This window comes from Empidonax traillii, unplaced genomic scaffold (genome assembly GCF_003031625.1).
Source record: "Empidonax traillii isolate 1590-97213 ecotype Southwest subspecies unplaced genomic scaffold, ASM303162v1 scaffold2711:size19067, whole genome shotgun sequence".
NCBI classification, from domain to species: Eukaryota; Metazoa; Chordata; class Aves; order Passeriformes; family Tyrannidae; genus Empidonax; species Empidonax traillii.
Genome location: NW_020957904.1, coordinates 4,526 through 16,669, shown reverse-complemented (window position 1 = coordinate 16,669; position 12,144 = coordinate 4,526). Strand labels below are relative to the sequence as shown.

At 48.2% G+C, this 12,144-nt stretch overlaps 1 protein-coding gene across 1 annotated transcript in view; it reads left to right on the top strand.

Annotated features, from left to right (window-relative positions):
• Positions 1-4,151: 4,151 nt before the first annotated feature.
• The window catches only part of LOC114072163 (polypeptide N-acetylgalactosaminyltransferase 13-like), a gene marked incomplete at its 3' end in the record, with an annotated part of 11,114 nt that continues 3,121 nt past the window's right edge, over positions 4,152-12,144 (top strand). Inside the window, exons 1-3 of the mRNA XM_027910085.1 lie at positions 4,152-4,244; positions 7,402-7,570; positions 11,724-11,890. Coding sequence (XP_027765886.1) covers positions 7,437-7,570; positions 11,724-11,890 — 301 coding nt within the window. The remainder of the gene's footprint in view (positions 4,245-7,401; positions 7,571-11,723; positions 11,891-12,144) is intronic.

Sequence of the window (12,144 nt, the reverse complement as noted above, 5' to 3'; positions counted from 1 at the left end):
GAACTGCTCCTCTCCTGCCCTTGTAATTCCAGGTGTATCTTCCCAATGTTTTCTTTCCTTCTCTTCCCTTGTAAATTTTTTTTAGATGAAATCAGAGGATTTTTGGTGCAGCAGGTTCTGTCCTAGACCCAGCCTGGTCTGTTGTTGGGAAGGAAGAGGGTGTGACAAGATGGGCTTTAAGGTCCCTTCCAACCCAGGCCATTCCATGACTCCATGACCTGTCCCAGCCCCTGCTCCCCCTCTGGGTTTGGAATAAGTTCCTGTGTGTGTTGGGCTGGTTTGAATCCTGAGAGGATCAGTCCTGGGGTGAGGCTGGGACAGGAATAGCCCTTTCTTCTAATTCCTCACTCCAGGGCTGGGCAGAAAAAGCTGCAGGAGTGCTTTGGAAAAGGAATGTTTTTGGCTGAGTGAGAGAAAAGTGATTATTGCCCAGAGCTTTGCAGGGGTGAACCCCCCCAGAGCAGCCTGGAGTGCCCTGCTCTGTCATCAGCACGGAGGAGTGGCCACTTTCAACTCAGTTACCCAGATACATCCCTTGGAAGGAATTCCAGGATCAACTAGTTTGGCAATTCTGGTGCAAACGGACAAATTAGGAAATTGTGGAATCCCAGACTGGTTTGGGTTGGAAAGGACATTCAGGATTGTCCAGTGCCACCCCCTGCCATGGGCAGGGACACCTTCCACCAGCCCAGGCTGCTCCAGCCTGGCCTTGGACACTCCCAGGGATCCAGGGGCAGCCACAGCTTCTCTGCCCAACCTGTGCCAGGGCCTGCCCACCCTCCCAGCCAGCAATTCCTTCCCAATCTCCCATCTGTCCCTGCCCTCTGGCAGTGGGAAGCCATTCCCTGTGTCCTGTCCCTCCATGCCTTGTCCCCAGTCCCTCTCCAGCTGTTTTGCCCAGATTTGTCTCATGGAGCTGCTCAGGGGTTCAGATTCTCTGCTTGGGATGGGTCCTGACTCCTGTGAGGCCAATAAAGTGCTTGGGGACTGTGACAAGCAACAGAAATGAATCCCAGAACCATGAAAGACCCCCCAACCACCCCCCAAACCCCCAACCATGGAGATCTCCATAACCATAGAATCATGGCATGGGCTGGGTTGGAAGGGACCTTAAAGCCCACGGGCAGGACATCCTGTGTAACCATCCCAGGGAACTCAGCTGGAGGTGTCCCAGGAACCAAGATAATCCTGCTCTGCACAAGGTGCTGAGTGAGCAGACCAGTGTTCTCTGTGTGATGCTGAGATCTGAAAAAAACAAATAACACTTCAGTCAGAAAAGGCTTTCTCCATTAAGTGATAAGAGCCCCTTGTAGTAAAAGCTTGCCAGTCTTTCATGGTTTGGGAATAACTGAACCAAGTTGAATTCTCTTGTTCTCAGCCTTTATGGAGCTCCAGTCTCCCTTCTTTGCTCCTCCACTGGAAATCAGGGGTTTAAATACAGCATTTTGTGGCCTGGTCCTCGTGGGTTCAGCAGTTTGTTCCACTCCTGATGGTCTTAAAATTTAACTGCATTGACTTTTCCAGTTTTAAACCTCATAAAATGGCAATTTGCCTCCTTTTGCTCCCCTGTGGAAGCCACAATTCCAAGTGGGACATGCTGTGACTTTGGCAAGGGCTGATTTGGTGTCTTGAGTCTCTTGGTCATCTGGAGGTGCTTTTTGTCACGTGCTTGAGGTGTCCCCGTGGAGCTTGTAGCTGGTTTTGTCAAGCACTGGGGGGCCTGGGTGGTTCTCCCTGCTGGGACACATGTGATGTCACTGGGACATGTTTCTGCCATCGAATTATGGGATCAGGGAATTGTTAAGGTTGGAAAAGCCCTTTCAGATCCTGGAATCCAACACCAGGGTCTCGGCTGAACGTACCCAGGGTGCCACACCCACGTGTTTGTGAACATCTCCAGGGATGGGGGGACTCCACCCCTGCCCTGGGCAGCCTCTTCTAAGCTTTGCAACCCTTCCCATGGAAAATAATCCCTAATATCCAACCTGAACCTCCCCTGCTCTCCAGGCTGATGTTATCCACAGGGTGTGCCAGGGTGGAGGGGTTTGGAGTTGGCTCCATGAAGGAGAAAGACAAAAGTAGCTCCATTGGGCAAAACTGGGGTAGGAAGAGGCTTTTTTTGGTGGCTTTTTTGATGGTTCTGACTTCTCAGAGCTCTGGTTCCCTTCGGAGGGGCAGAGATGTGGGTCTTGGATAAACATTTCAGGCAAGCCCTGAGTTGATTTTCCTGCAGGATTCCATATCCAGGGTGTTCACTGTGGAGGGATCTGAGCCCTCCTGAGGGGTTGACACTAATCCTTAAATGTTACACGACAAGACAATGGACTTGAGAGATGTGCTGTGTAAAAAGCCTTGATATTTATATATTATATTTGCTGTTCTTCGAGAATCCCTTTGTTCTTTCATTTGGAGGATGCTGGAGGCATTTCTATACATCTCAAAAACCCCCAGAGTGACAGTTCTGTTTGGTTGGGGGTTTAAATATTCTTTTTTTTTCCTTTTATTTCAGTGGTTCAAGTATTTTTAATTTTTTCACCGTATGTTGACAATTTCTAGGACTCCTGAGTCTACCTGTAGGTAAAATATTCCTTATAGAAAACGCACAAAGTGAGTTTTTATATGTTAATTGCTACTTTTGGGGGGCTTTGAAGATGATTGTATTTAGGGAAAGCATTATGCCACTGCTACAGTGGGGATTTCTTCGACTGCCTTTAAACTGCTGCTTATGTCAGCTTTAATTAAATGGTTATTCCTGAAATAATTTTCTTTAGGGAATGTTTGGGACTTTCTGCAGATGCAGAAGTTGCTGTGACATTCTGAGGGTGTATTAAAAGAAAAGATAAAACAAAAAAAAAAACCCTTCAGAGTTGTGAACCACAAATAAGTCAGAGGTTTTATGCTGTGTTAAATGTTATGGGATGAGGGCAGGGTCAGTCTCAGGGAAAAAACTATTTACCCACAAGGAGGTTGTGCCCCTCAAATTAACCCTGAGCTAAACCTCCCTCGGTTTATTGTTTGGTTGTGCTGGTCCAGGGCACGAGGAATAATGAAAAATGATTAAAATATCATTTAAATGTTCTAAAATCCAGAATCCCAGGGTGGTTTGGGTGGGAAGGGACCTTAAAGCCCCTCCAGTTTCACCCCCTGCCACAGGCAGGGACACCAGTGAGGGTGATAAACGTGGATCCTTTAGTTGGAAAACTAATCCTATAAAACCTGAACTGCTGGGTGATTTGGAAGGTGAACTTGGCCTGGAGATTGATCTAAACTCTGCTGTTTGTTTGTCTGAGGTTTCTTTCTTCTGTTTGGAGGTTTCTTTCTGTGTTTCTGGGCACACATTGAGAGCCACCAGTGGGGGTTACCCGCTTGTTTTGGGGGGATTTTCAGGCATTCATTAGTTGGTTCCCCATCAGAAATGACAGAACCGGGTGGGATCGTGTAGGAAGGTTTTTTTCCCTTCCTTTTCCACAGCTATGGTATCAAAATTCAGACTATAAAAAGCAGTGGGAAGGTGAGAACACAGAGCTGGGAGCTCCAAACTGTCCCATAACACCTGATCCTGCCCCTTCTTGCAGGTCCCCTTGGTACAACAATTCCCAGCAGCAATTACACTCCATCCTGGCAGCAGCTTTTAATTCCACCTTGCAATATTACAAAGAGCTCAGCTATTAACTCCACTCCCAAATTGCTACCTTTTTTCAATGATTTTATATTAGGAATGGCCATCCTTCCACTGTCTGCAAAAGGCACCTGAGAGTCTTCAGCAGGAGAGGTCCTGATGTCCTTGATTATTATTATTATTATTTTCTCATCAGGCCATTCTGGCAATTCAACCTTCACGTTGTTCTTTTGTCAGGAAGGACGTGGAGCTGCTGGAGCAGATCCAGAGGAGGCCATGGAGATGCTGCCAGGGCTGGATCCCTCTGCTCTGGAGCCAGGCTGGGACAGCTGGGGGGGTTCACCTGGAGAAGAGAAGGATCCAGGGACACCTGAGAGCCCCTGGCAGGGCCTAAAGGGGCTCCAGGAGAGCTGGAGAGGGACTGGGGACAAGGGATGGAGGGACAGGACACAGGGAATGGCTTCCCACTGCCAGAGGGCAGGGACAGATGGGATATTGGGATTTACAAATGGGATTAAATTAATTTTTTTTTGAAGGACTGTGATCCAGGGAACACCATTCCAGTTTGCCTTTTGAGGTTCCCCTGGTTTGGGTTGAGCGCTGCAAGAGGAGCTGTGAGAATCTGGTAACTTAAGGAGCAGTTTAAGGAATGCTTGGGAATCTTACTGGCTCTTGTGAGGAGGAAAATATTACCCTCCTGATGAAACAAATATCTAAATTAATTTGAATTTCATTGACAACCTCTGTGTTTTGTTGCTGTTCTGAAACCTTCCAATCCCAGTTTGAGCCTGTTAGTGTGTGATTTCCCTGTCCTGTGTGGAATTCCCTGGATATCACAGCTCCAGGCAATATTTCAGCCCTTGTGCTAAAAATGTTTGTTCTTAAACGTGTTCTTTTTGGGGACCAGGAGCAATGACCCTGCTTGTTGGGTGTGGTAGTTCCTTGCTGCTGTACTTTGTGGAGCTGATGCCTTCGAATTTGTTTAATTTAAAGTCTTTTAATCTTTTGCCCCCATAGCACAGGGTGCTATAATGATGATGAGAACACATCCATTAATTCAGTTCATGCTTTCCCAAATTGCCAGCTCTCTCCTCCGTGGCAGCCACGTGGATGTGCTGTGGAGCACAGGGGATGTCCCACCCCCCCAGCCCCTCTCCAGGAACAAACAGATTTATGGATCCCTGATTTTTATACTAAAGCATAAAGAGTTGCTGCATTTTTTGGATGGGAAGATGCCTCCTTTCAGATCTTCTGTTAGAAACACCAGCCCCTATCCCTAAAAAGATTTCCCATCCATCCCAAAGGGTGTGGTATTTTCTTTTTTATTTTGGAACTCTGCAGCTCAGTTTATTCTCTCGCTCCAGACCTCCTTACACCTCTTCAGCTGTTCTGCCTCCAGGCTACTGGGAGCAGAGGCAGTGTGGGCTGGGCTGTCTCCAGACAACATGTGTACCAGAAACGCTAAAAATGTCTGATTTCTGGCAGAAGTTACGAGTGCTGATGATTTTAGTATTGAAAAGCAACTCTTTTTGTGGAATCCTGGCACTCTTATGTTGAGAAACACTGCGAAGTAAATGATCTATTTAATGATGTTTATGACAACTTTGCAGGATTTATGGCTGCTGTATAATTAAAACTGGAATTCTTTATGTTCTGGATTAAGACAAGTCTGTGTGTGGTTCTGAGCAGCAGAGATTCATCATGGAAATGGCAAATCGATCCTTGACTTTATTGGATTCTGTGTGCAGTTTATGGCAACAAATTATTGGGGAAGGAATTCCTGGCTTGGGAGGGTGGGCAGGCCCTGGCACAGGTTGGGCAGAGAAGCTGTGGCTGCCCCTGGATCCCTGGAAGTGTCCAAGGTCGGGTTGGAGGGGCTTGGAGCAGCCTGGGACAGTGGAAGGTGTCCCTGCCCATGGCAGGGGGTGGGACTGGGTGGGATTTAAGGTCCCTTCCCACCCAAACCGGTCTGGGATCATGTGAAATCTGTACATTTCTAGCAAAGCTAACAAGGCTGTTTTACTTTGCAGCCAGACTCTTCTTCTGGGGCGTTTTCTCGTGGTTTTGAAACCAAAGTGATCCCTGCAAGGAGCTGTGCACCCTGTCCCCCCTGTGCCATTCCAGGAGGAGCTGCACACACTTCCCACTTCTCCAGGGAGGCATTTTCCTGAACTCACATAGTAGTTGCACCAAGGAGCAGTGATTCAGCACTTCTCCTCGTGAACTTGCTGAAGGGAATTGCAAATATTTTGGGAGAGTGCCTCTTTTTATTATTTAAAAGCAAATCCATCCGCCAAAGCCAGCAAGGCCAGGGACGAGCAGCTCCTCTCACGCTGCCTGTCCTGTGGGATGAGGGAGCTGACTCCAGGAGTGCCCCCAAGGAATGGAAATGCTGTTTTTCCAGCATTCTGCCTGCAGCCATTTTTCATCATCTGTCAGCACAGACAGAGCTCCTTTGGAAGGGAAATCAGCCCCTCTAAAGGACTCGGTGCGAGGTCCCGAGGGCAGTGGGGAATTGGAGATAAAGGAAGGGAGGAAAAGCCAAGCTCAGTAGATTGCGAAGCCTTCCATTTATTTACCGATTCAGCACAGGCACTGCCTGGGGACTGCTGCCCAGACACGCACAGCAACTGCGGGCAGATCCAAGGATTTACGAGCCTTGCCGGGCTTTTGTTGTTTTCTCACCCCAAATGTTTGTTTTCCTCCCTCATCCTTGGCCTGCAGGACCTGCCCTTTGGTTTGAGCCGCGAATGACCCCAATAACGGGGCAGCTCTGCAGGGGCTCAAAGGCAGGGACGGGGATCCATCCCTGTGCATCCCACCTGCCACGGCCCAGCCTGGCTGGGATCTCCCCCAAAACCTGGGGGAGTCAGGAGGTGAATCCACACTCAGCCACGGGTTTTATCCTTCTTCGTTTGCGAAGACTGGCCATTACTTATATATATATATATATATAAATATTAAATAATTAACTTGTTATTTATTAATACAATCAACATAAATATATAAAATCCTAAATAACGGTAAGAGAATAATATTACATTTTATTTATTTTAGAAAACCAGAATTTTATCTCGGAGAATTCGTCTCACAGCCCAAACCGTTTGAAAGCGCCACTGGGAGGGAATATTGTAATTATTTCTGCACATGGGATTTTTCCTTTCTGTCCTTCTGCTGTCAGGATGTATCTTGTTTATTTTGCTGTGCTTACATGAGATGATACTGTGGTTTTCCTTGAAATTCAAAATACAAATATTTCCCTAAAATAATCCCTAATAACATGTAAAAGATCCTCTGTAGGGTTGGAATATTATAATTTCCTCTCTGTCACTGAAGATTGTTTAATCATTTACCAGGATGGGATTGTGCTGTTGCATGCCTGAGAATTAAAACTGAATAAAAAATAGAAGGAATTGGTTTAAATTAGATTATTATATGTTCTTCAGGTATTTCCAGTGTCCATAGAAGTGATTTCCAAACCTTTTCTGGCTGCAGGTTCTCTGAGATCCTGGTGGAAATCTCTTGGGAATTGTCATTTATTGTTGTTGTGATCACAGCCAAGAGCTGCAGGTGAACAAATCGGGGGGGATTAATCATCTTAGGGTAAAACTAGATGTACATTGGGATCTGGCTGGAGAGCAAAGCTCCCAGTGGAGCAGGGGAAGGAGCAGGGAAAATGGGGGTTTTTATTGGTTTTTAGCGTTCCTTGTCGAACAGCAAACCCTGCCGAGCCCCGCAGGACAAACCCCACTGGAAGCAGCTCTTGCTGTTTTGTGTTGCAGCCGTCATTTCCCGGAACCAGGAAGGGCCAGGAGAGATGGGAAAGGCCGTGCTCATTCCCAAGGACGACCAGGAGAAGATGAAGGAGCTGTTTAAGATCAACCAGTTCAACCTGATGGCCAGCGACCTCATCGCCCTCAACCGCAGCCTGCCCGACGTGCGGCTGGACGGGTGAGTGTTGGCTCAGGGAGGGGCTGGGGTGGGAGGGACATTAAAGATCATCCCATCCCACCCCCTGCCATGGGCAGGGACACCTTCCACCAGCCCAGGGTGCTCCAACCTGGCCTTGGACACTCCCAGGGATCCAGGGGCAGCCACAGCTTCTCTGCCCAACCTGTGCCAGGGCCTGCCCACCCTCCCAGCCAGCAATTCCTTCCCAATATCCCATCTAAATCTCCCCTTTCCCACTATAAAGCCATTCCCTGTGTCCTGTCCCTCCATCCCTTGTCCCCAGTCCCTCTCCAGCTCTCCCTGGAGCCTTCCCTTTTCTATAACAAACCACCCTCTTGTGCCTCTTGTCACCTGGAATGATTTAAATCGTTTAATCTTCAGAGAAAACTTTATTCCTGAGTTTTTCAGAAGATGAAAACAGCAATGCCTGCTTTATAAATTTCCAGAGCTCTGCTGTCAGCTGTTAAAAATTGACATTTTAAAGCTGATCAAGGGAAAATGCTGCCAGTGCCAAAATCTACCTGTGGGATGTGGCTCTCCTTTCCTTTGGTCCACAGACGTTTTCTGGAACGTCTGTCAAAAGATTTTTGCAGTAGTTTAAGAAATGAAGGGGTATTTTGGAGGTGATTTTGATTTTTAATTTTATTAGTTTAGGATTTGTGAGGGAAGCCTGAAGTTCGTGTGGTGACTTGGGGGCTGTGGGAGAGCTTGAGGGAGAGTTTCAGCAAGTCCACTGCAGTGGAATTTGCAGAGGAAAACCTTTGCATAACAGGGCATTTCATGTGTGGAGTGTTATCCAAACTTCATGCTTTTGGAAGGAAATTTTTAGAGGTGGGATTTTTTTTCCCCACAGAATTGTTATAGAAACCTTGAGTTTATTGGAATTCATCTTTTTCCCCCTGTTCTATAAATCCCATGGTCAGATTTATAGGTATAGCAGCTTATAACCCATAAAAATTGAGAGAAATAAAAGCAAAGCTGATCACTCACACACAAGTGATCAGGTCTTCTAAAATCTCCCATTACTTTGGCTTTTTAAACTGAATTGTCACTTGGCTCAAGTCTTGCTTATTATGCTTTGATGGAAATGAAATCCTCTGGGTTCCCATGAGATTTTACATAAGGTTAATGCTCTTTTTGCCTGGATTTTATTCCTAAATTCCTGCAAAGAACAGAAGGAGAACAGGAATATTCTCCTCAGTTATGCTCAGCTGGAGGGAAAAGGGCTGTTTAACACTGAGGGAAATGTGTCTAAATGCATTTTCTTGATGAAAAGAAGTTCTGTCTTCTCTGCTGAAAGGACAGAAAGCATTGAGAAAAATAATTTCCCCATTTTCCTCTTCAGACAGAAGCTTTCTGTGCATCCTCTGTCTTTAGGGAGTATCAAATTGTTCCAAAAGCCAATTTATGATGGTCTGCTCTTAAGGAAGGATATGATTTTATGGTTAACATGTTTAGTGTGTGACAGAGAGGCTGATTTTTATTGGCATGGGCACACAGAGGGCCCAGGTTTGCCCTCACTTCATCAGTGCCAGGTTCTGCTGCAGGCTTTGGGATGTTCTTTGTGGCAAAGGAAGGTGAGGAGAAGAAAATAAAATAAAAAAACCCCTGCTCTTGCTGGACTTGTCACACAGACAGTTCAGTTTCCCTCCCATTATGTCCAGAGTTGTCCCCCCTTGACTGCCCAAGTCCTGTTGGGAATGGCCAGCTCGAAGATTTTAATCAGTGCCAGCTCTAATTTGAAGTAGCTATTGATTAAACCTTAAACCAGTTTAATTCATCAGAGAAATGCTTAATTTTATTTCTAAGTATTTTCTGCAGCAAGGGAAGAAATCCATCTTCAATCTTTTCTGGCTGAGTAAGGTTGCAAGTGCTTGTCTCCAAATTGCTAGACCGTTATAATTGGATTTTCTTACTGAAATGGAGGTTGAAATTAGCTCCTGTGTGGGTATTTGTGCTCAGGAGCATCCACTCCTGAGCAGAAACATTATGATTTTGTAGAGGGGAATCGTGGCTTGAATGTGGTGCCACAGTTTAGTGTTGGGTTCTGCAAAGCAAAGCCCTTGAAAGGTGGTCCCAGGGTGGGGGGAGAGGCTCGGGAAGAAGCAGTTCAGGACTGGCAACCAATGTCTGTGAAAATTTCCTGGATGAAACGTCTGTGAACATCCCCCTGTGCCCCAAATCCGTGCTCAGGGCAGGAAGCCTTGGTTAGATTCTTTAGGTGAGACCCCTGCTTGTTGTTGCTGCAGGTCAGCCCAGATAAAGGAGGGGAAATGGTTTTATTTTGGGACAAGTCCGTTTGTCCTGTGGGATGGGCTTCAGGAAAACACGTGGGATCGACACATTTGAGGGAGGCCAGTGTTGGATCAGCTCTGCTTTTCCTTAGCAGCCCATCCCAGGCTGGTCCCTGTGTCCCCCTGGGCTGCTGCAGCCCCTCTGGAGCAGAGCCCACCCTGCAGAGCCTGGAAATGCATTTTCTCCTTTAACAGCCAGGGCTGTCCAGGCATGAAATTGGTTCCCTGGTGTGGAACAGGTCAGGAATGGGCATTTCTGTGTTTGCTGCTCTCAGCCTGACCAGGTGTGTGGAACAAAGTTCAGCTTTCACACTTCCCCTGGAGGGAAATGTGGGAATGAGCTTCTGGGTCCAACTGAGGAGTTGGAAGAGGTTGTGGAATTGCAGACAGCAGCAAGAAAGCTTTAATCATAGTTTCATTGCTAAGATCGAGTCCTTAATAATTAAATTGTTGTGCTTGGTTTAGTTTTTTTAGGGGATGGGCTGTGAGATGAGCTGGGAGGTTCTTGCCTGGGAAGGTGATGAAGGTCCTGGCACAGGTTGGGCAGAGAAGCTGTGGCTGCCCCTGGATCCCTGGAAGTGTCCAAGGCCAGGTTGGAGCAGCCTGGGCTGGTGGAAGGTGTCCCTGCCCGTGGCACTGGATGAGCTTTAAGGTCCTTCCAGCCCAGACCAGTCTGTGACTCTGATTCTGTGAAAACCCCAGTGCAAACCTTGCTGCTCCCACGATTTGCCCACACCCAGTGGGAAGAATGGGAATGGGGAGAGTTGTGCTCTGTTTTCATGTCCCTGATCATGGAAACATGTTTTCCTACCATTCAAACAGCTGCATTGACTTCATGTGTATTCATAAGGTGACAGCTGGTGGCTGCAGGAATGCAAACAGGGATTGTGGGACGGTGATTCCAGTGCTGTGTGAGTTAACAATCAGTGGGTATTGTACAGTGCAAGGTGGGAGGGAGGGAGCCTGAGTGTCTGGGAGCCTGTGAGGAATGGGAGACTGATCCATCAGTTCTTCAACACGGGCTGGATTTCTGAATTGGAGAAATGACTCTGTGAGTCACAGTTTGGTTTCGGTGAGGGGTGGTATCTGTTGTGTGCTCACAGTCCCTGGGCAGGGTGAAGCTGTGTCCTGGAGCTGGGGAAGGGGCTGAGGGAGCTGGGGGGGCTCAGCCTGGAGAAAAGGAGGCTCAGGGGGGACCTTCTGGCTCTGCAATCCCTGACAGGAGGGGGGAGCCGGGGGGGGTCGGGCTCTGCTCCCAGGGAACAGGGACAGGAGGAGAGGGAACGGCCTCAGGCTGTGCCAGGGGAGGGGCAGGTGGATATTGGGGAAATTCCTTACTGGGAAGAGGTTGATGAGCACCAGGGGCAGAGCATGGCTGTGCCCAGCCAGGAGTGAGGTGGAGCTCAGGGTATGGATCAGTCACCTCTGACTGGGTTGTGCTTGTTTTCCACTGCACTTCCTACAAATTAGGAATGGCTTTGAGAGGAGGAATAGTGATGGTTCATCCACTGTGTGCTTGTGTTCCTACTGATCTTTGCTGCTTAACTTCTGGAGTGAATCAGAGACCTGGGAAAATCGCTGTGAGGCAGTTCAGTGAGAACTAATCGATGTCTCACTTCCTCCAGAGGGTTGGTAAAAGCCAAATCTTCCCATGCAGAGCAGCCTCACGTCACAGCAGCCAGCGTTTCAGTCCCTGTGGCTCCAGTTTGCCTCCTCCCTTCATCTCCATCCTCCTCAAGCACCTGCAGGTTCCCCTGGGGCGGTGCCGCGGCTGCTTCCCAGCCCCTTTTCCCGTTGTTAGGGCTGTACTTTAAAGATTAACCCACCTCTCCCCGTGGTCTTTGCCGTGTCTGGGGCAGGTGCAAGACGAAGGTGTACCCCGAGGAGCTGCCCAACACGAGCGTGGTGATCGTGTTCCACAACGAGGCGTGGAGCACCCTGCTGCGCACCGTGTCCAGCGTCATCAACCGCTCGCCCCCGCGCCTGCTCCGCGAGATCATCCTGGTGGACGATGCCAGCGAGAGAGGTGGGGATGGCACACACCGCTGCCTGTCCCAGGGCCCCTCCTGAGCAGGGGATTTGGAGTGTGGCTGGCAGTGGGTGCTGCTCAGGTTTTGGTGTTTCTCAGGGTTTTGGTTTTTTTTTTGAATGTACTTCCAGTTTTTTATCGTGCCCGGTAGTTGTGGCTGCCCCTGCATCCCTGGAAGTGTCCAAGGGCAGGTTGGGCAGGGCTTGGAGCAACCTGGGCTGGTGGAAGGTGTCCCTGCCCATGGACAGATG